Source organism: Chamaea fasciata, unplaced genomic scaffold (genome assembly GCF_029207755.1).
Source record: "Chamaea fasciata isolate MVZ Bird 193981 ecotype frontalis unplaced genomic scaffold, bChaFas1.0.hap1 SCAF_2, whole genome shotgun sequence".
In the NCBI taxonomy this organism is placed as follows: Eukaryota; Metazoa; Chordata; class Aves; order Passeriformes; family Sylviidae; genus Chamaea; species Chamaea fasciata.
Window position 1 is genome coordinate 36,829,009 of NW_027094087.1, and position 26,355 is coordinate 36,855,363.

Consider the following 26,355-nt stretch of genomic DNA (forward strand, 5'->3'; position numbering starts at 1 on the left):
TGCCAAAGGGATACTCTGTCCTGAAATTTCATTTGTGCTCATTAAAAGTTTTGACTTCTGTGATGAGTTACAGATTCAGAAAGCCAAATCAACAAATCACAGAAGGCAAAGTGCTTGAATGCATCTCCAGGAAGCAGTCATTTGTCTTCAGAATGAAAAGGGAAAAAAAAAAAAGAAAAAAAAAAAAAAGACAAGAGAGTTTAGCCTCAGGCAGCAGAGCAATGCATGGAATATTTGATTGCTCCACCATTCAGGCAATTCCTGGCCTTACCCTACAACATGAGTAGAGTTTGCCTTTAGAAAACTTTAGATTGCTTTCAAAATGAAACACAAGACACAGTTAATTTTCCTAGATATAGAAGAAAATTTCCACAAATTTAAAAATATAAAAGTTTTAACAATCTAGCTGTGAAGAATATATCTCTTTCTTTGAGATGGAGAGCTTTCTGCAACAATGAGTTATTTCATACCAACTGTAACAATCAATAGGCTTAAATACCTGTTTCACTTTCAAAAAGAATTTTGTTAATTTGAAATAAGGGTACTAAAAAGCTAAGTAAGACCATACACAGATTGTTTAATGCACTTTAATCAATCATTTTACAAAGCAAATAAGAATAACACTTATAATTTATCATTTTACAGACAATTCTAAATAATAATTCCAATCTATGTTACTGATACTAATGAAGAGAGTGGAAATTCAGAGCAGATTATGAACATGCTCTTTACAGGCTGCTGAGGCAGGAAAGGTACCAGATTTATTCCTACCTGCTTGTTTTTCTGCTGTCACATGCCAGTGCATCCACAAAAGTCAGACTCCTGTTTCAAAGCCAGAATGCTCACTGTGTTTCACATTTTGTGGCAGGTTCCAACTTCAGGCCAAGCTCAGGCCATAGCTTTCTAATTTTTCTCTAAATCACTTGGCACACTTCGGGGAGTTATAAAACAAAGTGAGCAATGATACATAGCAATTGTGTGTGACAGGTTGAAATACATTGTCCCTCTTGTGGGGACAAACTGCAAACCTGGATAATGCCAGGAGCAAAGCCTACCTTGAAAAGCCACATTTATGCTCAGGGGCAGTTTAAGCTTTTGACAAACAGTTAAAGATAAATCCTGTAGTAATGACAGGCAACAAAATGGTACAGTTCTCCTGAAAGCAGTTACACAGATTCTGGAAAGATGCCCAGAAAGAGCCTGCGGCATGAAAATAAATGATAATATGTGTAAGTTTTCCATAACAAGTCTATAAGTCTAGAGGAGTACATAGATAATGGGTAGTGAGAATAACAACTTTCTGAAAGGGGAAATTGGAACAGAGGCAGATAAAGGGAAACACTGTAACACAAAAGTTATTCTTAAGATATTCTTAAAGATCATTATTCATTAGTGAAAAATCCTCCTTTGCACTGATGAATACGAAAAATAGGCATTTCTTTGGATCAACTACTTTTTCAACTTCTGAAGAAAGAAACAGAAACTAAGTGAACTTTCACTTCTATCAAGAATGAGCCTGTCCTGTCAAGTGTGCAATTATTACTTTCCTATGTCAGAACTGCAAAATAACTATTAGAGAGTGATAATTCTCAGAAGAAGGTTCTTCTTTGGTTCAAGCCATGAAGCCATGATAACTCCAGCTGTAGTTTGAAAAGGATCATGATGCCTAAAAGCATCTGAAGTAGGGTTGTTTTCTTTTTTAAAAAATTCAGTGTAAATAAGACTGGCATAAAAATTACATATGCACGATTCTATGTTCATTCCAACCAGGCAGTTTATCTAAAATTGACTAGGAATTTAAACTGAAAACCAAAAAAAAAAACTATTTCTCATTTGACAAAAAAAAAAAAAAAAAGCCCACAAAGTAATTTTTAGTATTTTGATTACACATCAAGTCTCAAAGAAGCAGTGTGCCACAGCAAGGTATTTGCCGTTAGAAAAGACAGAAACTTGTCCTGTCTTTCCAAACTAACTCCACAAGGCAGGTTGCCTCAGGATCTAATTCTTGAAAACCTGAGGGGCATACCTTCCTCGGAAAGCAGGACAACGATACAGTGTGACCTGGATGGCCTGAAAACAACGTGAAGTAGGGCAAAAAACCCTCCTGAGTTACGTCTGCCGAGGGCAGCCCTAATTGCCGGCACCCGCGGTGTGAGCCCGGTGTCACACTGCCGGCGGCACGTGGTGGCCGCGCCACGCCGCCAGCCAGGCACGGCGACACGCGGGCCGTGTCCTCCGTCTCGCTGAAGTATTTAATGCAAATGAGAATATGGTAGCTGTCACTTTGAGGGCCCAAAGGAAACTGTATGTTTCAAGCCTAATTGCAGAGTGGAGCCCGTCGGTGCCCTTCTGTCTGCCCTGCAGCTTGGAAGGAAAATCACCCGAAAAGTGCCCAGCTTCCGAAGCCGACATCGGGCACGTCCCGTCCGTGGCGCTCGCAGTTATCGCCCCACGGGCGCTGCCCTTAGTCTCGACCTGACCGCTGCGCTCAAACACGCGGCACAAGGCCACGGCGAAGGCAGCGTACAGCCCCTTCAGATCTGCTGCCAGGCCGACGGGAGGAATGTGCCAGGAACACCCGTCTGGGCGCACCGTGTGCCTGGCGGCGAGAGAGGCGGGGGGAGAGCTGGCCTTGCGCTGCCGGGAACACCGCGGTCCGAGCCGCGGGGCAGGGAAAAAACAACCAAACCAACTCCCCAGAACCAAAACACAAAAAAAACCCAAACAAGCGCTGTGCCGGCGGCGGATGGCGGAGGAGCCCTGGGGCAGGAGCAGCGCTTTGGGACACGGGCCCGCGCTCCTCGCCTGTCCCCGCGGCTCTCCGGCCACGCAAGCTGTCACCGCGGATGGCCGAGCGCAGCCGCCTCCGCTACCCGCCGATGCTGCCTCCGCAGCCCGGCAGCCCCCGCCGCTGCCCGCTCCGCGCCGCCGCTCCCGCCGACCGCCCCCTTCCCTCCCTCGGCAGGCGAGGCCGTGCCCGCCCCCGGGCTTCCCCCACCGCTTGGGAAAGGGGAGGGGGCTCTGGCCCCGCCTCATCCCCGCCCCTCCCGGTGAAGCGGCGCCCGGCGCGCCCCTTAAAGCCGTTCCCGCCCGCCCGCGCGGTCAGTCCGCGGGGCCGCCGCCGGTCACCGCGGGGAGGCGCAGGGACGGGGTGGCCGCGATGCTGGAGAACGGCTCCCTGAGGAACTGCTGTGACCCGGGCGGGCGCGGCCGCCTCGGCTTGGCGGAGCGGGAGGCGGCGGCGGCGGGCGCCCCGCGGCCCCCCTGGGTGGTGCCGGTGCTGTCCAGCGTGCTGATCTTCACCACCGTGGTGGACATCCTGGGCAACCTCCTGGTCATCCTCTCCGTCTTCAAGAACCGCAAGCTTCGGAACTCAGGTAAGGGCTTGACCCCTGCACCCTGCCCCGGAGGGTGGCAGGAAGTAGCGAGCGTCCGGAGTCCTGCCGCTGTCCTGGTCCTGGCTTCCAGCTGTCCTGAGGAGTCCAGCCCGTTGTCGAGTCCGTGCGGGCCGTTCGCTGAAGGCGCAGGACCAGAGCCTCCATCCATTGCTGCTTGCCCGGTAGTGTGTGCAGGGACTCCCAGGAGCTCAGTCACCCTTCCCCGCGCTCCCCTCCGCTCCGTCCTGCCCTCCGTCCGGGAATGCAGCTCGTTCAGTGGTTCCTAATGAGGCATTATGTGGTCTCTATGGAGCTCCCGAGGAGGGGAATCGGTGCCATCCGCTTAAAATACCGGCGACAAAAAGCGTGCCCAGAGCGGTCGGAGGAATGAAGGAGGAGCTTTTAAAACTTGCTCAAGAGTCCTAAAAAGATACGGTGCTGTGCATGCGTGGGGAAGCGGCTCAGCCCGTTCTTAGGAGCCTGCATCAGAATTCACGGTAGTCTTTCACGAAATCGCCTTCTTGTCTCCTCATCGCATATCCTTCAACAAGAACGCAACAAATAAAGCGGGGTATTGTCTTTGAATCGTGCCTGTAGTTTCTCCTTGTGTGTGCTAGACTGTTGCTCTGCGGCTTTTACTTGCTAAACTTTCTGGCTTTATCTCCTCATCTCTGCCGGGCTGGTTACACGTGTTTCAAAGTACAAAACACTGTAGTCCCACCGACTACTCTTATTTGCCTCCTGGCCAACTTCCCTGAGTGGCGCACCTCCCGCTGCGTGCGGATCCTTCACCCCCTCCGGCTCCCGTCGATGGAGCCGATTGTTGCCTGATGCGCAGAGCTGGGCATACCTGCGCTCGGCTGGATGCTGGGTGTCGGTGCAGTATAAAGCTCTACCCCCGAAACTGTGGTATATCTACTGCAGTTCTTATAGTACTTAGCTGTTCCCGGAACTCCTCACTCCTTCGAGACTCGAGTTCCCTCGTTTTGCCATGCGCACGCAGGCTGGGGTGACCAAACTTTGCTGGGGGCTGGCAGACGTCCGAAGCACTGCCCTCCCCGCCCTCGGAGCCAGAGGGCTCTGCCATCGGTCCTCTGTGTCAGCGGGTGCTCCCTTGCCACGGGGAAGGAGGGACAGCTGCTGGCTTGTTTTTCCTGGGGGTGGAGGGGGTGTTGGTTTGGGGGGGTTTTTTAACCAGTGTCTCTTCCCGAGCGCAGTCGTGTCTCACGTGCGGTGACTAGAGCTGCTTCTAACGGGGAGTAGGCGCTCGTTCGCCCTTGCTTCAAGTTTAATCGTACTTAGGGGCAAAAGCAGTTTATGGAGGGGCGAGTCTTGCGCTCCCCAATCGCTGCAGGTCCAACTGCAAGCGGGGGATGCCGGCAAGTCCCGTTTACATGGGGCTGAGAGAACACCCCCCACCGAGCAGCACCGAACCTGAGAACGTCTGGAAGGGTGGTTTGGCTGGGCGAGGGAAGACAGGGGGAGGCTGCTGCTGGTCCCTGCGCTTGTGCTGTCGGTCCCAGGGGACCAATCCGAGAGGCAGAGCCGTGCCGAGGCCGGTGGTGCCCCGGAGCCGGAGCCCTGCGTGCCCCGAGCGGGACCGCGGCCGCCGAGCAGCGCCGGGCGCTACCCCGGGAGAGTGGAGCGGGGCAGGCAGTCCTGCGGGACCCGCCGTGACTCACCGGCGCTCTCCCGGCCGCCTCGGCGCCGGGGGAAGGGGAGTTCCCGAGGGATTCTCGCCTGGACTCCGGGGGTGGAAGCGCCCAGGGAACAGGCTCTCGCTAGAGAGGGCGCCCAGCCCGAGGCACCAAATCCCGCCCAAGGGGAGGAAGAGAGGGGCTCTCCTCTGAAACGCTCCCTTCGCCCAAACAACAGGGAAGGGGAGGGTTTGGACTGGAAGAGAGTGATGCCTGGAAGAGTAAGTTTCAAGATACTGAACAAAGTACTCTGTGGCATCCTGGAACTATTGGGGCGGGGGGGGGGAAGAAATAACAACAAACAAACAAACAAAAACCACACGACACAAAACCCCAAACCAAACGTAGTCATCTTTTCTAGTTCAAATACCTACTAATTGATCTCCTTCTAGGATCATCCTTAATCTGATGGGGCTGACCCTGTCCCAAAGATCTCTTTATCTTAATAAGTACTGTGAAGAACAGCAGGGAATTCCTTCTGCATAATCTTCATAAGGTTAAATACCTTTTAAATTGCCAGTTCTTAGTTTTACGTCAGGGAGACAGGGCTCTTGGAGGTGAAACTGAAAGGGCATATTTCGGTAAATGTCCACAGAAGTCTTTTTTGGTAAAATTTCTTAGGGAGGAAGTAGAGTGGAACAGAACTGGAAACTGATGTGGGTGGAGTGATAGAGTATGGGAAAGTGGTGGACAGCTAAAGCAGCACTTGGGAGCCCTTAGCCTCTGACAAGGAAAGAAGATGAAAAAGCAGGTGGACTTGCAGGTTTCCTTCCTGAGCAAACAAGAAATGATGCATTTGTACTTGCAAGGGGAGTGAATGCAGTAGAAAGTGATATGGTGAGGAAAAACAGCATGAAAGGAGTTAGACCTGGTCAGAGAAGAAAAAGATGAAGTTAGAGGAATAGTTATGACGTCATCTAGATGATCGAAGGAAAAAGGAAGAGCTATAGCATAATGAGAACTCAGTTCCCTTTGAAGAAGCTAATGAGAGATTTTTCTTGGATTATAGTTTGGAACTTCAAATAAGTCACAGGTGTATAAGGAATAAATAAACCAGCTCTGTCTACTTCTGTGGCACAAGTAATCCTACCTTCAGAAAGAAATACAGGACTTTAGCAGTTTTTCCAAGATTTATCAACACTATTCTGTTCTAGACTTCACAGAGAGATCTGATAACTGGAAACAATGGAATTATGCATCACGTCCCTTAAAAATAAAGCATGACCAAAAGTAAATCTATTCTAATACTGTTATTTAATGGAGGTGCAAGAATGGAGTGAAATAAAATGACCTATTAGCCTTTGGGCTTGTACCTATTATGTTAAGCAGGAGAGAAATAAAGAATGGGTAAGATTGGTGTTTCTGGACATGGCTCATTCACTCCTCAAATTCACTCACATTCAAACATGGGAATTTTGCCAGTCTTTCAACAGAATGATTGTTTCAGATCATACAGAATCTTTCCCACATTTAAATTTAGTTTTGGGGGAAATCTGTGAAGACTCTTCCAAGTAATGCATAGCATAATTGGTATGAATCAACATGCTTGTCTTACATAACTGCACCCAGTCTTTCTGTGAGAGGCTGAGCAACTTCTGATCTCTCAAAGCGATTTAATTTACAGAAATTAATGCTTTTATCAGTTCTAATTTGGGAAGAGAGTAATTTCATCTAACACACTACAAAATTAAATAAAACTTTGTATATGGAAATAATAAAATTAGATCAGCTTGTCTTTCTATTTGAAATGTCAGATGTGTTCTGAATTTTCAAAAACAATTATTGATTTGTATTAAACATGCCCAGTTGAAGGCAGCTTTTACATTGCTGAACTTCTGAAGTGTTAAAGTTTACATGAGCTCAACAACCACTGCGGTATGATCAAGTATCCTGAAGGTGCGTCAAGTAAATCAAAGCCACTAGATGCTTTTAAGAACTTTAAAGATACCTTTGTATAGCCATTGCTATAAATGTAACATTATGGACTGGGGTAAGAACCTGGTAGGAAGCACTCTACAAGGTGGGAACCTGCAAGGCATCTCCCAGAGGACAGAGATAAAGCAAACCCTTTATACTTCATTGGCCCTAAAGCCAGCATAAAATCAGTGAGAAGTGAGAATTAGGCATATTAACTCAGTATCATTTCAAATAGTAATGAGGACTTGGGACCCTTTGACTTTTGGCAGAATATTAATATTAACCTTGGTGCATTGCCAAAGAATGCATTAGTGGAAAGTGGTATTTTTAGTGCATTTTGTCAGCCCTCCTCACCCTCTCAACTATTTTCTTTTCTATATATATCAGCTAACACAGCACAATGAGACTCTGATTTCCATGTGAATAGCAAGGTGCTGTTGCAACACAAATTAAATCAAAATTCATGTTTCTTTCACCTGTAAGAACATGGGTGTATTTGCATGTTTAGTTGTGTCTAATGTGTATGTGGCTCTAGAGATGGACAATGCTTCTCATATGTACATCTGTACAAAATAAACAATCCTGCATGTAGAATTATAATATTGGGACTTAACCATCTACTAAATAAACATGTTCAGCAAAATAAGCAAGTCTTGTAGTCTTTTTCCATGCTCTTTCCCTTTCCATAGCCTTCACTCCACACCTCTGTGATATAGCTGAAGGTAAGTTAACCCCATTGTTAAATGCTGTTTTCAATTATTCTTCATCTCTTTGGCCACACCAGTTTTCTTTCCTTCCTTTATTCCTCCCCTATTATTTTTGCTGTCAGCTGGGGTACAGGATAGTTGTTTCCTGTTCTGGAATCCATCTCTTAAAAAACTGCAGTGGAGAAACCTGTTTCTGAAACCACCTGGAAAAATTGTCCTTTAATACCAGAACTGATGCTGACAAGAACATATTTTGATGAGCAGATCATGAGATCCCACTCTGATGGTTTCAGCTTTTGTGCTCATGACTTCTTGAACCCTGGATCCATGGAATTCTTAGCTCCAGGACTGGGTGTGTTTGGCTTTCATATTCTCCCTCACATTCAGCTTGAAGGTGCTCAATGCTAAGAAATTGATGGGAATATCGCTTCAACATTCACAAAAGTTCATTGAACCCAACACTTAGAATAAAGCTCTTCTATCTCTTACCGTGATTCAAAATCATAATGGTAAAGTTTTTACTTTATTTTAGCTTTGTGATTATTAGTTCCTTACTTAGAGTGGATATCTTTATCTTTTTGTAGAATTACAACTGTCATTTAATTTGAATGGATCGTTTTTCCACATGTTGAGAACTTTTGTGCAATATTAATGGGGAGTAAGCACGTTTACTCCTCCTTTTTTTTTTTTTTACAACCTTTTTTTTTCCCCATAGTAAACAAGTCAAATACTTTCAGTATCCTCTAAGTAGTTGCACTCTTCATTTCCCTGGGATTTTTAGGCCTTTCAGATCACTTATCCAAACTAAATGAATCTTTCTTAAACAGAAAACTGAGCTGTTCACAGTAATGCAGATGAAGCGCCACCAATACCCTCAAGAAAATATTAACATTCTATTCTGTTCTCTCCTTTCCTGGATAGACAAAATGGACCTGGTATGCCTTGAAGCCACATTTTTCTTTTATGTGGTAGCGTCATATAGGTGACTGTTCTTGGTGCAGTCACTTGCTGATGCAGCTCTTCTTTTTCTTTTGTTACACAATTATTCCTTCAGTACCTGACCTCATATCTCACGGTATTATACTCTATCCACTTTCTGGTATTTAGTCCTCAAGCAGAAAAAGATCTTCACATTTCTGTGGATCAATGTAGGCTCTCAACTTTGTATTATCACAAAAATTCATTAGTTCTCTTTGTGTTTTGTGATGTAATACTTCTGAAACAGACAAAATTAGTTCAATGTAGGTTACCTCCCTCCGGTCCAACAATTTTCTTTCATCATTGTCCAGGCAGTGGTAGCAACAGAATGTAAGTGGTACTCTGGTGATTCCAAGGCTAGATCTGTTTAGAGCAGCCTCCCAGGTCCAGAAAGTCCAAGTCCAGCTTTTATTAAATAAAGATGATCAAATTAGTTGGTATAGCCACTCGGTATAAGCTCACATTGACTTTTATTCCATTTGTCTCTATATGCGTCTTTAATTTTCCTATCCCTCTGAGTTTGTCTCTCCAGTCTTGGCTACAATTAAGAGCCCAAAGATTTCTCAATTCATTCTTTCTTTTCAACAATTCCCACCTTGAATACAGATGCCATGTTAACACACACTCTATGGTAAACAAATGAATCTTCCAGAGGTGGCAACACTGTTTTACTGGTCTTTTTACTCCCTGACTAATTGCTTTTCTGACTGCGAGCACCATTCATGCAAGAAGAAACAGCATTTGTGCAGCACCATAGCAAAGGAGGAGGAAATGGGTAGTAAAGTGTGAGAGCACCACAGCTGCAAGTGAGTCATGGCAACACTGCTCTTTGGGATGCATGTGGGAGCCAAGCTCTGAGAGAAATCAAATCACTCAAGCCTGAGAGAAATCTGCACTTCCCTACTGGCAGTGAGGACTAGAGAACATTTCAGCCCCTTTTTACAGGTCCCACATGTAGCTCTTGATACTTTCAGAACACAACACTATCTCTGAGATAACAGATGTTTAAAAAATCCTGCCATCAAGTATATTCAATCTTTCTGATATTTTTGCTTTACTGTAGATATGCTAATTCCTCACCTGTCAGCCTGCCTTGTCCCCAAGACCACCATCACTGTCTTTATTAAAGATCTAGCAAAATCTTTCTTCAAACCAGGAGCCATTTTAACTGGATTTTCAGGGTCCCCCTTCCCCAGTAACTTGTTTTTCTTTTTCTCTTTTTTACTTGCTGAAAGGGCATTTTAGTCATTTTAGAAGTCTTTGCAAAGTCAAAGAAGGTTAGGGGGTTTGTCAGTTTGCATTTTATCCATTCTTGCTCTCTCTACCAGTTTGCTTTGGTGGACATATCTTTTACCTCTAGCCTCATTTCTTGCCCCCAGTATCCTTACTGAGACAACTCCTTCTCCATCTAGACCTCTAACTTTTTCTTATATTTTTTCCTCTTTTGGATGCAAGTTACAAAGAATATTTTTGTACCTTTAATATGAAGAAATGCCAACCTTCCTCCACATTCAAGTCCCTATGCGCTTCAATACAGCTGATTTCACTTTCCTAATTAGCTTCTTTTATTTATCAAAATGTGCAAGCCCCCTTCTTAGTTATGTCTGCTTTGTTTGTTCTTCTATTTAATTTAACAAAAATAATCTCATCTGCTTTCAATACAACCTTATTTTCTATGGCAGGCTCTTCAGGGATGTCTTTGTTCTTCATGAAAACAAAAGCTGGCGTATATTGGCAAATAGACTCTGAATTGAAGAAATCTTCTGGGTGTATGTCCAGAACTCAGCTGCCATTTTTGTGCTTATTTCCCCCTTTACATATGAGGACCTGTATTGTCCTGATGTTAAATTGGCTCCATTTATGTTTTCCTACTAAAAGGGAGGTGTTCTTATCCTATTTCTGGTTTCTGCATTCTACATTGCACATTGTCTTTACAACTCTTCCCCAATGTAATTTTGGCTTTTAACAGGATATTCACTCTCTCCCTCTCTTTCTCTTTCTCTCAATTTCTCTCTTCATTCCCCTTCTTTTATGAAGACATTAGTATTTCTCTTCCCTGATTACTGGTGCAATTCCATACTAACAGAATTGTTTCCATAAAGTTTTATTTTTATTTCTCACTGAGTTTGGATCCCCTATTTCATTGCATAGGTTCCTGGCACCCTTTAACTGACTCTATTGCTTTTTATATTACCACTCCAGTTGAACTCCACAATGTTTGAACTCCTATTTTCTATATTTTTGCCACCACCTTCCTGAAGCCAAAATTCCCTTGCCCTGAGTGTTAAATGAAGAAACTATATGGTTTCTTCTCAAGCTCTCTTCCCATCTCTCATCTTCAAGTTCTTTTTATTCATTCTGCCAGCTTGGATTGCAAGCTGGTATCCCATATGCTTAGGTGAAGTCTGTCCATGAAGATATGACACCTCTTCCCAGAAAATACCTCCAAATGATCAATACTCAAAATGTTTCTATATAACTTCTAGAACTATTCAGTCATGTGCCCATGACTCATCTCATACTTCTAATTATGCTTCTATTCTCTTCTTGCAGAGGAAAGAGAATAAGTTCGTCACCAATTCCATCCTCTTTTCTGAGACTTGGTTCAAACAGTAACCAAATGAGAAAATAAATCTTTGAAGTTACTTATGAAATAATAACTCTAAACTTTGTTAGCCTATAAATAATTCCAAAAGTAGAAGAACAAATTGAAAAGCCAGTATTATTAATTTGCCAAATAAGAAAATTTCTTTAACTAAAGAGATGAATCTTCAGGTAAATTTAGAAAAAAGTGAAAAGTGGAAACCTAAGGTTGTTCTAGATGAGAAAAAAATCTAAAGGATACAGAATTTTAAAGTATTTCAGAAATAGAAAGTTTGTAAGGTAATTATGAGCCTAAAGAGACTGAAAGAAGTATTTAGGAGTACAGAAACACCATAAAGTAAAAAAATAATTTTTTTAATCAATCTGCATCACAGGGAATCCTGTTTAAGGTAAAATTGTGACCTGGGGCAGGTTGTTCTGCAGCCACAGAGTATTTTGAATCCTCCTTTGAAGCACTTGGTAATACATTATTGCCAAGTTATCATTGTTCTAAATTATTGTTTACTTTTATCCTGTACAGTAACTATTCCATTTATTGATAAGCAAATAGGAAGTTTATTGCCAAGATAAAGTCCAATACACTTTTATTTTAGAATACAATATTAACTCCTATTCCACATAGTAAGTGGAACAATTGGTATGCTTATCTTTAGAGGAAATAGAATTATAAGGATTTATTCGAGTTGCGGAAGTATGTTTACTTGAACTTGTAAAGAAGAATCTAAGGGTGTGTTTATGTTGTATATTTCATTTGGCACAAGTCCACTCTACCAACGTCTCAAGGGAAGGAAAACCAAAGGATGCTATTAGTGTGATGCTTTTCCTGCAACATTTTATTCAGACCCTCCATAAGGCCTAGCCTAACACAGTCACATGGCTGTTTGATGCTTCGCTTGTTGTTTTCTGGGGGCTTTTTTCAGCTCAGAGTATGAATATGTTTCCCTTCATCGCCTTGAAATAACCAGTGCAAACGTACTCCCAGATATAGGAAATTAGAAGGAGCTCTTAGCAGCTGTATTATGGCAGTGTCTTAGGAGCACTCCCTTTCCTGCCAGCTCTCTCCTGGACTCTGGACTGACATTCCTTTTGCAAGACTCACTGACTGCATGAGGAATGACCTCTGCAGTAAAGCTCTATTCTTGGATGGACCAGCAGAAGGAATTCAAGGATTCATAGTGCTCTTTGGCACAATCACCAGAGCTAAGAGACCAAACCTCCCCACAGAGCACTAGGACAACTCATTTTAAAACACTAATTTTTTCATCTATTCTTAGCAGATATATATTCACCAGGTGACTTGTATCATTGCGTCGAGAATGTTATAGGAGACAACTCTCAATCCATTAAATTGGTGACAACTTGGCCTCTGCCTCTAGGAGTAAATTCTACTCCTACTCCAATTCAGATCTATTATGAGTACCACTACCTTCAGATATGCTTCAGATTTTAGCTTCTTAGAACTTATCCTTTACAAGTGCATATTGGTACCTTGACACAGACTGGCAAGTACATTGCCTTGTTCCCAAGAATACATATGAAAAGAGCCATGTTATCCTGAGCCATTTTTTTTTCATTTGCAGAAAGGAATGCTTAATGCTATGGCAATTTTCATCTTCCTAAAAATCAATCTGAGCAGTTGTTCTCCTTTTTAACCTTCCACCTTGATATGGGCATAAAACAGATGTCCTGACAGCAAAATCCCACAGAAACATATCAAAATCACTGTGGGTGCAACACTGTGATGTGTCCTCCCTAACAGCAGTAACTGCTTTAGAATCTTCTGGTTTAGTTTTGATCTCCATACTGATAAGGGCTGAGCTATACCAGAGAGTTAGCATTTTCCTGACATTCCAGCTGCATATGGAGCAGACGTATCTTGGCATGAAAACAGATAAAAACACCTTAAACGCATTCATCAAATAACTAGAATCTTGATTGTTGGGATTCTTTTTTAAATTATTTATTAATTGTAGAGGTATTTGATTACACTGTTTAATAAATGCTGCTTAAATTACGTCTGCAGAAAAAACATAGCCCTTCTGACATACTTACTAATTTTTTCATCTGTTTTTTATGGACTTGGATCTATTTCAATGTTTAAATACCTTATGAAGACAATAATAATTTATATGATAGTTCCATAAATACTGTCCTCTTTTTGCTTATAGAACAACATCTGCTTACCTATTGGTTTAGATTGCCATATTTGCACAATGCAGGCAACGATTGTTTTCAGAAGATATCACATGCAGCTACTGGAACTAGCAGTCTGACTAACAGTAAAGATATCCGCTTGGTATCTCAGCCCTTGCAAATATAATTATGTTAACTAATTGTAAGTTTAGAACTAGCAGCAAATTGTAAACTATATCACTGCAAAGAAGACCGGAACCAGTAAGCGGCATCCTCGTGTCTCTATGATTTGTTCCAATACTGCCTGAAATTCTCAGTGTCCTCTCATTCTAAAGCCAGTCCCATTTTTCCAAATAATTCAAGTATACACAGCATTTCATTTGAGTGCGAATAGGGAAAAGAACCGGTTTTGAGATGGCTGTCACCTATATGTAATAATAATAATAATCAATCTAGATATTTTTATGTCTTACTTTTTATTCAAGTAAAAATAACTTACTTATTGAATATTATTCACATAGTTTAATGAAAAAAGGGTCTATTCTAGATGACCATTGTGTGCAGATCCTGTCCATGGTGAAATTCGTTTGAGTTGTGATCCTTAGGACTTTTAAAATATGTTCTTAGAAGCAGTCAACTCTAATCAGATTTTCTACTGACAAATAAAAGGCTGTAACATTAAAACATGCTGCTTTTCTTCAGGACAAGTAAAGACATGCAAGTGGCATAGTCCCTACATGCCAACTGGGAGCTGTCCTTCCTTCCTTTCTGTGAACTGCCACTTAAGGTTCTTAAGAGTCTTGGGAATACATTCAAGAGACTAAACATTCCAACCAGCTTGCTTGAAATCAGTTGTTACTCACTGGAATGTTTACAGGGTGTAATTTTTGGATTTTTACAGAGAAAAAATATTTGATTAATAGGGGTTTAGTACCTTTGTATGACTGTCTTGTTATGTTAGAGGTCATGACAGAAAGAGTATTTAAAATTCAAACTTCCCTGCCACAAGTCAGATAGTACACCGTTATACTACAGGTGTTTTACTGGCATAAAATGTAGTGTCAGAAAATGACTGCTGTGCTGTGGAAATTTAGAGCACTCCAACTCAAGGACAAGAAGTCTCCCTGCGGTATTTTTATAGTGACTGCAAAAGTACTTGTTATTAGATTCACAGGTAGGCTTAGAGCCCATGAACAAAAAATTACTTTCTGAATCAGTTTTCATGTTAAGCAAAACTTTCCTTTCTTTTTTTTATTCTTCTCTTTGCAGTCATTAGAAGCAAAACGTGTAAAATATTAATCAGATGTTGAGGCAGGCCTTGTAAATGTTGATTTGTCTAGAAAAAATTATCTTCTGGTAAGTGGGTTGAAAGAGTTTATAAGATTTTACCTATGATTATGGTGCTGGGTATGAAACCTCCACTACACAATCCAGAGTCCAATTGCAGCACTGGACATCTGTTGTCTCAAACTAGAAGAAAAATAAACTAATTTGAAGTCCTGTAATTATGCCTTTGGTTAGATAATCTGAAAACAGTACAATCCTCTTTAGTCACTCTTATGAAACACCTGGAAGCTAGGACCATAAAGACTGTAAAACTTGCTGTACAGTCAGCTTCCTGGTTAAAGATGAAGCAAGAATATCTGCTCTGCTTATGGAGAGCAAACAAAATAGAGAAGTAGGTGACCTTCAAACACCCTCAAACATTCTCATGTAGTATATATATAGGGATTTCCATTTGAGCCTGACTCAGTAAAAATTATATTGGTTAGGCGCAGTTTGCAAGTGTATTCATGGAGTAAAAGAGGTGTGACTCAGTAGGTTAGTCAGACAGAAGTCACCCACAGCTCTATTTCTGGATCACAGGCCACCAGGTCACTCACTGGGGTATCAGCTAGAACTACCACAAGAGGTTAGTCTGAAGGGCTGGTTGCAGTCAGTTCTCAGTGCTCAAAGGTCATCAAAGTACCATGTGGAACAGGGTTCTGCAGCCAGGGTAACCTGAACCTGGTATGTGAGTATCTATATAAGGAGGAACATTCTAGCCTTGCTAAAGCTGGTGGGAATTGCTTTCTGAAAATTATTTTGCTAGGAGCTGGTGCCTCCTGCCTCTTTCTGTGCAGCCCCTACCACACTCCACGCTCCACGCTCCACGCCACAGAGTTCTGTACCTTTACTGGTCTGTAGATTTACTGGTCTGGAAACATTTCTTGGTCCAGGTTCTCTGTTTGGCTCAGACTATTTGGTCCAGTAAAGATTGTTCAAAAAGTTCTGCTGTCACAAAGAATCCAAAGGCAGAGGTACAAGAAAAACAAATCCCCATCTATTCTAATCTGTACTGGGGCCTCTTCTTCTGACCAATCAAGTCTAGGTCACTGTTAATGACCTTGTCTGGTCTCTTCATGCATAGTAATAGACATGACCTTAAGTATCCTTTGCTTTTTAGTAGATCATGTAGACCCCTCATCTGTCACAAAATTGACAGCATCTTGCCTCTATTCCCTAGTGAAAACAGTAAATATCGTGTACACTGATTCCTTACTGGAACAGGTCACCCGGAGAGGTTGTTGAGTCTCTGTGGCTGTAGACAGTGAAAGGCTGACTGGACATGGCCCTGAACCCACTATAGTTTATCCCTCTTCGAATGGGAGGGTTGGACTAGATGAACTCCAGAGATCAATTCAAACGTGTCATGATTCTATGGCTACATTGGTTGCATCCCTATCACCCCTCATTTACCTATCTCAACAATATCATGACTTGCAGGCCCAGCTACAGCAGAATTGTTGTCTTGTCATTTTTCAAGGCTTCTATTGGCTCTCAGAAAAGACCTTGATTCAGCAAATGATCATTACACACTTTGTCTGTATAGAGTTGGAACAGAAAACAGCTTAATACTTCAGAAGAGAATACACAATCATCTTCTGTAAAAGCATTTTATTTATTCATCTGTTCACATGCTGTTTACAAACCTATGAGTATCATTATAAGATGAATCATATCACTGTACTTTGCTTTAAGACCTTGTTTCCAAAAGAAGCAGATGGCAGAGACTGGCAACAGCTTCTGAAGACATTCATCTCCCTATGCATGTACAGTAATGAGGCCTTCCAAAAACTCAGAACAGAAAGGGTAAGCCTTTTCCTTACTGAAAGGTTATAATGGACATTTTTGTCAAGTATAATCTATTTTCTTCCTTGGTGAAACAGGAAACAAGAGAAGGAAAGAAGATTATAATGAAGGGACTCCATAGATTGTTAGAAGCATTGGCAATTTGTCAACATAAGTGTTTTCCAATTAGATGTTCCCATGTACTCTGTTTACTGCAGTGTATCAGATCCTATTTTATAAAACTGCAGGATCCTCCACTGTGTTCTTGAACACAGGAACACGCAAAAGTACATAGCAGGAATAATGGGCTTAGATTTGGTTTCTTTTTGCAGATGGAACCAGTTGACATGAACATGCTTTGCACATATTTGTCTCAGCAGCAGTCACAGGCTGCGAGTCCTTCACCAGCAGCCCTACAGAGCAGTTGAGCAAACCACTGTCGAAATTGCCACCTGCATGACTTTGGTTCTGTAAGTGGAGATCTCAACATTTACACTGGTCAAAAAATTCTGGGCTATTTAAATTGGTCTGCAGGGCTAAACAAACAAGATGCACCTAATCTTGGCTAATCAGATCTCTTGGAAAACTGGACATGAGTGTGTCCCATTGTCTCCAATTGTCCCCAGTTTTATTCACTTCAAATACTAGCTTGATAGCCTGAGTATCTACAGTAATATCTTAAGCCTTATCATTTAAAATGGAACTATTGAATGTCTGAGATTTGTTGGTTGGTTTTTGGTTTTGTTTTTTTTTTTTAATTCAACTAATCTGCTAGCAAATATTAAAATAAAACAAAACACAAACCAAACTTCTTAACAAAATGAAACATGGATTTAGTTTGAACAAAATTATTTTCATTTTTCAATTTCCTGCATTTTTTTTTCTAAAAGAAGGCGGAAGTTAAGCTATTCTAAGGACTTGAGCAATGTTTTGTTGCAGTAACAAAGAAAAAACCAACATAATTTCCTTTGACACAAATACAGTTTAGAGACAGTAGCAAACATGAAAGTAATAATGAAGGTGGATGGAATGAACTAGCATTTCACACAATATAAATTAAAACCTGTCAGGGCAAAATGACATTTTTTTTCCAGAGTTTTTGGAAGTGAAATATCCTTGCTTTGTTTGCTTCCACACTTCAGTCTCTTATAGTTGATCTGGAACAAGTTTTGGGGTAGGGTTTTTGTTTGTTTCTTTAACAAAGCAACATCCTATAAAATGCTACATATTTCACCTTTTTTTCTATGACATGCATCATAGTGCTGAGACACTGAAAAAGAAAGTTATTAAAAATTATAGGTTGCCCAGCTCTTTATAGGATCTAACTAGATTGCACCTGTTGTATTTTACAGCTTTTCGTATTAGGCCCTTTGTCAGCAGTAAATGAGTTTTCATACTTGCAGTTATACAAGTAGGTTTCCTATTCTTTCTTGGTTGAAGCAATCAACAGCTGTGATTTACTTCAAGAGAAGAAAATTAAGCTGATATGTACTGGCAGATACAAAAAACATTACTTCTTTCATGAACCAGTGAAAAAACAGTCTGTTTTTGTTGATAGTGATTGTGCTCAGCAATTGTGGGTTTTGAGGCTGGGCTGCCACTGGTGCCCATAGTGCTAAACCCTTAGAGTGAATGTCTTGGCTTTGCTCCCTGTGTGACATCTAAACTGAAAAAGGGGAGGTTTTTAACTGGAGAGGGTAGATGTAGGTTAGATATTAGTAAGAGATTCTTTACTGTGAGGGTGGTGAGGCACTGGCACGGGTTTTCCAGAGAAAGTGTTGATGCCCAAAGCCTGGAAGTGTTCAGGGCCAGGCTGGGTGGAGCACTGAGCAATCTGATCCAGTGGAAGGTGTCCCTGCCTGTGGTGGTGGGGGGGGTGTTGGAACAAAATAATGCTTAAGGTCCCTTCCAACCCAAACCATTCTATGGTTCTAAAAGTCTGTGATTCTCTCAGCAATAACATGGGCTTTTTCTGTTCTAGACTATCCTCAAGACAAGAGCCTGACTTCACTGTTATGGCACGGATATAAGGGATCCTCTCCCCTGAGCCTGCTGCAAAATGCAGCTCAGTTTCAGATGGCTGGACACACAGAATGAGGCATAGCTAGACTGTCTTTAACAATAGATGAAAGTAGGCACTGAGGAGAAAAAGAGAACAGAGCAACCCTGCATGATGCTTCAGTATTATTACAACTTGTGACTCCTTCCATCTCAGAGGATTTCCTAAACCTAGTATGGTGTGTCTTTTAAGTAACCCTCAAATGTAATACTTAAAATAAGTACTCTTACAAGTGCTTTTCTAGTCTTCCCTTGAGCACAAGTAAAACTTTTACATCTGCAAAATCTGTTAAGGATTTACTACCTAGTGCAGCAACCACTCCCCTTTGTCCGCTTTTAAAATAACTAGCCTTATTTAATAGCTTGAGCTTTTCTGTTGGCTCCATGCCTCAGCATCAGTATGCCACTATGATGTCATTTGGGAGAAGAAAGCTGGACCAGCGCTGCCACTTTTCCCAGAGTATGCCTAACAGAGGTGGTATTATCTAACAGAGAAAACTAAGAGCAAGGTTCATGAACCTGGAGTGTTTTTCCTAATCAATGTCTTGGAGAGTTCCTGCACCTGTCTATCTCAGTTTCCCAGCTGTTAAATCATGAGAAGGATTTTTTTACTCTTTTTTTTTTTTTTTTTTATGAGCATACTGATAAAGAGCACTCTACAATACAAGTGATAACCTGTGTATTCTGATTCTAGGCTGAAATTCTTGAACATAACCTAGAAAGAGACAAGCACGCTAACCCCAGAAGAGCAGCAGGGCTGGTGAGTAGGGCACTCTCTGGGGACTACGGGAGACATAAATTCAAGTCTTTTTCAAAGAAGGGCTCTTCTATCATGGAAGTGTCCTAACCACTAGGCAACAGTGGAATTTCTAGTAGCACAGCCTGTCCTGCTTATTCTCCTTCCCCTTTACTGTGTGAAAATACCCAGTACTGGGAAAGTTCCTGCCATCTCAGAAAGTATCAGAAGCCCAGGAAAGTATTTATCACCCCGTAAGTGTAGTATCTGACTAACGATCAGCGTTTTGCTCTGCAGAACCAGCCCCCTGGCGTTTTCCTCCTGCCCTGCTAGGTGATGCATTGTGTTGTCTCTGCTGCGGCTCCCGCACTAGGTGGCAACAGAGAGTCACCACCGTCCCCACCAGCATCAGAGGAAACCACAGGCGAGCAAAACTCTACACCCAGGGGTTACAAACCTCAGGCCTTTTTACTCGCCTTTTAACACCACTTGTGCACCTGTAGTCTATTAGCAAACTCAAGGCAGCAAACTCACCAAGGACTGGTGTTCCCATTTTTAACCAGAGGGAGAAAAAGAGTGAGCGTGCAGAAAAAGTAGATGTTTTGTTTTGGGTTACATGCATGCCAAGCGTGCCAAAGTCATGATCTCAAAAACAACAGTGCAACTTAGGTACCTCTTTTCAGTAAATCTGTGTTGACAACTGAGAGATTTGCCTAAAAAGCCTAAAATTCACCTCCTGCATATGTAGCTTCCATCACTAACTCAGCTGCGGATGTAGGGCAAAGAACACAGTTCTGTTCCAGATCAGGAGTCTGCAACTCACTTAGCCACAATCTCGAGGTCCTTTTTACATGCTAAGCTTTTGTCCTCATGAGTCCAGCGTTCTTCTTCAGTCCAGCCCTGTTTAATATCTTTTATCAGTGATCTAGACAAGGGGATCAACTGCCCCCTCAGTCAGTTTGCAGACAACACCAAGTTGGATGGGAGTGTTGATCTATTGGAGGGCAGGAAGGCTCTGCAAAGGGGTCTGGACAGGCTGGATTGATGGACTGAAGCCAACTGAAGCATGAGGTTCAACAAGACCAAGTGCTGGGTCCTGCACTCGGGGTCACCACAACCCCAGGCAGCCCCAGAGGTTGGTGGCAGGGTCTGGGAAGCTGCCCAGTGGAAAAGGATCTGGGGGTACTGGTCCACAGTGGCTGACCATGATCATGATGTGTGTTCCCAGGTGGCCGAGAAGGCCAATGGGATGCTGGCCTATATCAGCAATAGCATGCCCAGCAGGGCCAGGGCAGTGACTGTGCCCCTGTACTCAGAACTGGTGAATCCCATATTCAGTTCTGGGGCCCCCTCTACAAGAAAGACACTGAGATGCTGGAGCATGTCCAGAGAAGGGTAACAGAGCTGGGGAAGGAGGCAGCGGGGGGGAGCTGGGGGTGTTTAACCTGGAGAAAAGTAGGCTCAGGGGACACCTTATTGCTCTCTAAAACTACCTGAAAGGAGGTTGTAGCCAGGCAGGGGTTGGTCTCTCCTCCCAGGTAAAAAGTGAAGGGACAAGAGTAAAATGGACTCAAGTTGCACTAAGGTGGGTTTAGATTAAATATTAGGAAACATTTTTCATTGAAAGGGCGGTCAAGCACTGGAACAGGCTGCCCAGGGAAGTGGTGGATTCGCTATCCCTCAAGTTTTAGCTTTCATGTTTTTCACATTCTGTGCTGCCTAGGGATGTAGTTCTGAGCCTCATATTAAGTGTTTGTAAGCTCTCTTCACAGAGTAGGTAGACAAAATAATCCTTTTCCAGATGGAGAACAAGGACAATTGTTACAAGTTTTCAGGCCCAAAAGCATAAACAACAGTAGACTGAAGAGAGAAAACAAGAAACACTTCAGTAGACTGAAGAGAGAAAACAAGGACTTCACAATCTGAACCTGTAACTGATTAAACCCCAATATGCAAATGGACCAAAACTTACAAAAGCGTGAGACCTCGTGGCCGGTTGCCCATTTTGTGACCATTTTGGGCCCACCTTGGGTGTAGCCCTGGCCAGGCTCTTGTACTGCCCAAGGTTACCCCTAAAGGCCTTTTAAGAAATATCTACTTTATTCTCTTAGCTCTGTCCAGTCTCTGTTTCAGGTCAGCCTTCCCAAGACATCAGTGGTATTTAACAGGGGTGTAGATGTGATACTGAGGAATGTGGGTTAGTGGTGGACTTGGCAGTGCTGGGTTAACAGTTGGATTTAATGGTCTCAAAGGTCCTTTACAATCTGAATGATTTTATGATTCTACTCCCAGTGGTGGGGTTTTTGTACATATAAGAGGATAATTACACTGACCAAAAATTCTAAAAAGTTTCATAGAACACATATTTCCTAAAAAATAAATAACCCGGGTGTTCCATAAACTGAAGACCAGCTTTGATTCATTGTTTTTGCTATATTTTTTTGCTAGTATCTAAAATATGCTGTTCTGTTGGAACATTTCTATTGGATATCTATTGCCTGACCCTTTCCCTTATATCAAAGTCTGCAGCATACCTCACTAATATTTGAAAGCATGAAACATAACTACAAAAGAGCATATCATTGCCTTTAAACTGTCATATTCAAAGAAAACAAACACCCATCTGGCATTTGTTTGAAGCATTATGTTACACCTTCTGTTAGCAACACACTGTTGAACATTTTACCAAATTAACATGCCTCAGTAAATCAAAGCTTATCCTAGGTCTTGGCTTGCACTGTCACAGAGAATTCAAATGTCAGTGTGTGAAAGACTTAATTCTCTGCCCTACCTGCTGCTGATGCCACAGACCAAAGAGGGTGGTGTCTGTATGCAACATATAAAAACTTGGCAAACAAATGTTTACCAAAACACTACCTAAAAAAACCCCAAACACCACCATGATATATAATTAAGCATTTTCATCAGTTTAAAACCAAAGACAGAAGGAAAACCTTTTAAAAATACTTGCTCATTGCAATTGCTTCTGGTTTTAGTAGAGACATTAAAAGTCAGTTTGTCTTTTCAGAAGGCAGACGCTTAGCCCTTAAAAGTTTTGGCCTTACCAAAAATTTGGTTCCATGGGTAAATTCCTACATCATCAAGTCATATCAAGATTACAAGAGGGTGTGACAGTCCTCTTTCTCCTGTAAGTTGTAGTAAGAAAACCAATATGCAGGAATGCTTCATGAAATACCGATCTAGTTCTGCTGCACCCAAAGTCAATATTGGAATTTATTTCTTTTTTATGCACACAACTATCAGTGTTTAAAACAGCACAGATGTGCATCTTCTTGAATACCTGGCAAGACATTTGGCTTTCAGTAGCTACTGCTTGTAATTATAAGGGGTTTTTCCATTCCAAGGAAAAAATGAATATACCTCTGTCTCTTATGAAACTGAATCTAAGAACAAAGTTCATCAAGTAAATTCCAGAAGCAATGATAATAATTCCAGCTAGATGAAAACCCTGTGCTTTCTATTTTGTTACAAGCAGCAAAAACTTACCCCTTTAGTTATATTATGAATGTAATTCAGGCCACTCTAAAAGCTCTGGGTTAGGTGTATCAAGGAACAGTTACTTTCTCAAAGCACATAAACAATGTCTAAGACCTTCGATTTCTCAAAATGTTGATTATTTATGTTTTATGAATTAGGAAAGTTTCTCTCTACTTCTGTAGATTATTCATTGCAGTAATAAACATTAAACTTAATTCTGCAGTCATCCACAAAGACAGAAAAATACCATTGGACCTTACTTTGCAGTGCACAGTGGGAACATTCAACCCTGTAAAAAGCCATAGAAGTGACAAATCACCTGAGGCCTTTATAGATATTGCACCATTTTTCTTCTGAGTTGTAAACTAGTAAATTAAGTTTTTGACAAGTTCCTTGCTCACTCTATTTATTCATTGCACCTGGAATTTTCAAGAAGTCCTAAATTGCACTCAAAACTTTGAAAATATCTTGCTAAATGTACTTTACAGTAAATTTCCAAGTGTGATTGAAACAGCTAGATGCCCACTCTGTTTTAACTGAACAATTACATTTTGGATAGACGCTCATGCTGGGAGGGCTTAGAGTTCCGATTAATCTTAGTGCACACATTAGACTAAATTCTCTCTTTCTCCAAAAAAGACATTCTAAAACAGAAAAAAGAGTGTTTTTCCTTCCTTCTTTCTATCCTTTTTTCCTTTCTTCCTTTTTTCCTTCCTTCCTTTTTTCCTTCCTTCCTTCCTTGCTTACTTCCAACTTCTGACTTCTGACTTCTCTATCTTCTAAAGTCAGATACCTTGATAAAAAAATAAGATAAATTCTTGTTGTCGTGCTGTAAATACATTCTGATAAAGATGCCCCTGTTCTTTTGTTAGTTTTGGTTAGTTTTGGTCCTGTTTACCACACGGTTACAAGAGGCCTTCACAGTCATCTCATCTCATCTCAACCTTCCTGTACAAAGGGATCAGCTTTATCTAGGCCAGTACTGACAAATACTTGTTTTCTTACAATCTTCAGTGGCAGACTCGAAGCATGGTGTTCCCACACTTCCTTCTTCTTTCCATTAATTTTTTTTTCTCTGTGTCTACTTTGAAACTTCCTTGTTGTGACTGAAGCTTGCTTGGATTCACAACAATCACAGGAACAAGTTATATCCTTCCTGCTTTGCTTATTTGAAGTTATCATGGCCCACTCAATCGTCTCACTAATTTGTTCAATCTTTCCTCAAAAATCATAAAACTGCATCTATGGAAAGACTTGTGTAACTTTTTAAAATATATAAAACAGAGTACTAAATATGTAACAAGGAACTATCTAAAATAAGTTGTGCACCACGCTTGAGATGGGCTATGTTTCTGAGGGTACAGATGGATAATCCTGCTTTCTATTAACTTGACTTGCTGTTGTTCAAATTCTGATGAGCATGGTGGTCCCCTAAAGTGTATGGGAGAAAGATAGCTCCTCATTCCTTAATTCAGGAAGCTACAGATGTAAAGCAGGTGGAGCAAACAGAGTAGATGTGAAATTCTGTAATTTTTGATGAGCATATTTCTACATGACTGTTGCTTTTACGACTTCCAGTTAATGCCATTCTTAATATGACATGGATAACTGCTTTGTTAGTTGAGGACTAGTAAGCTCAGAATTTGTAGAATGGAGCATCTAACTGCTCTTTTCAAAATATGATTATATTCCATGCCCAATTTTAAAAATTGCTTGGATTTTTTCCATATCAGTTCATGCTGTAAAGGACTTCCAGGAAAGAAAAAAAGAGTATGCAAGCCATACACAAAACCAAACAAACCATATTTTCTGTTACCTAAATGCCAAGAATTCAAAGTTAGTACCTCTATTTTCAGTTTACTATGTCCCTATTTTATAAAAATACCCTTAGATACAATGTCAGAAATGTCAAACTGATGAAAAGGACATTGGTTAAAGAGAGACGATAGGGCTCAACGATATCACCCATATTAATATCATCAGCAGAAAATATGAATACTTCCTCTTGCATGCATGGAACTTTTCTTTGTATAATTAAATATGCCTTTCTGCAGAGGGTGGTGTAGACAATTCACTCTTCCTTAGAAAATCCAATGAGAAAATCACTGCAGTATGGGTAGGCCATTCATGCAGAAAATACCTATTCAACAGAGTATTGTGTAGCAATTTAGAGTATAGATAAAACAACACATCCTTTCAATAGTTTTAGACCTAGCCTTTGTATATCCTTCTCCTTTATGCTTGCCAAGCCCGCTAGCATTCCAGTGATAGGTTAGAGTGGCATAATCACTTACCTACCTGGCACAATTTAGACTTTTTTTCCTTTTTGTTTTATCAATCCAGCTGTTGAGTTATTGACATTTTAACAACTCAACATGTGCTTATGTAATGGCTCACTGATAGCTGTTTATTAAAGAAAAAAGAGGAAGGAGGATATAATCTACTCACCAACAGATATAATCTACTCACCAACATCATATTGCTGCAGGTATTTCCATGGTGTTGCAAGTTACATTGTAAAATCATTTTCCTATTGGTCCTATATACCAGATGCTTACTGACGTCACCAGTAATTTAAGATTGCAGACATCCAAAATAATGTAACATTTTTCTTCTTCAGAGTTATGCTTGCTTTCAGACTTATGCCTCTGTGTTTTTCTTTCCTTCCAGGTAACGCATTTGTGGTGAGCCTAGCTTTGGCTGATCTGGTGGTGGCCTTGTATCCATACCCACTGGTGCTCATAGCTATTTTCCACAACGGGTGGACACTGGGTGAAACACACTGTAAAGCAAGTGGCTTTGTGATGGGACTAAGTGTAATAGGCTCTATTTTCAATATCACTGCAATTGCAATAAACAGATATTGCTACATATGTCATAGTTTTGCCTATGACAAAGTGTACAGCTGTTGGAATACAATGTTGTATGTCTCCTTAGTCTGGATATTAACAGTAATTGCAACTGTGCCAAATTTTTTTGTTGGCTCTTTGAAGTATGACCCACGCATCTATTCATGCACGTTTGTCCAGACTGCAAGCTCCTACTATACAATAGCTGTTGTGGTCATTCACTTCATCGTCCCTATCACCATTGTCAGCTTCTGCTACCTTCGAATTTGGGTTTTAGTGCTTCAAGTTCGAAGACGAGTCAAGTCAGAAACAAAGCCAAGATTGAAGCCAAGTGACTTCAGAAATTTTCTTACCATGTTTGTTGTTTTTGTGATTTTTGCCTTTTGCTGGGCACCTCTCAACTTCATTGGACTGGCTGTAGCCATTGATCCTACAGAAATGGCACCAAAAGTTCCTGAATGGCTATTTATTATAAGCTACTTAATGGCCTATTTTAACAGCTGCCTTAACGCAATAATATATGGTCTTCTTAACCAGAATTTTCGGAATGAATATAAACGAATTTTAATGTCACTGTGGATGCCAAGGCTTTTCTTCCAGGACACATCCAAAGGAGGAACCGATGCCCAGAAGAGCAAGCCTTCTCCTGCTTTAAATAACAATAACCAAATGAAAACTGAAACCTTGTAA

At 41.5% G+C, this 26,355-nt stretch overlaps 1 protein-coding gene across 2 annotated transcripts; it reads left to right on the top strand.

The window, feature by feature from the left end:
* Positions 1-3,124: 3,124 nt before the first annotated feature.
* MTNR1B (melatonin receptor 1B) lies at positions 3,125-26,355 on the top strand. 2 transcript variants are annotated; one of them, XM_066177409.1, is made up of 2 exons: positions 3,125-3,377; positions 25,487-26,355. In XM_066177409.1, exons 1-2 carry the CDS (start codon positions 3,161-3,163, stop codon positions 26,353-26,355), a joined length of 1,086 nt encoding a protein of 361 aa, XP_066033506.1. In that variant the 5' UTR covers positions 3,125-3,160. The 2 variants fall into 2 exon arrangements, with proteins under 2 accessions (XP_066033506.1, XP_066033507.1); XM_066177410.1 differs by lacking the exon at positions 25,487-26,355 and adding an exon at positions 3,469-3,631.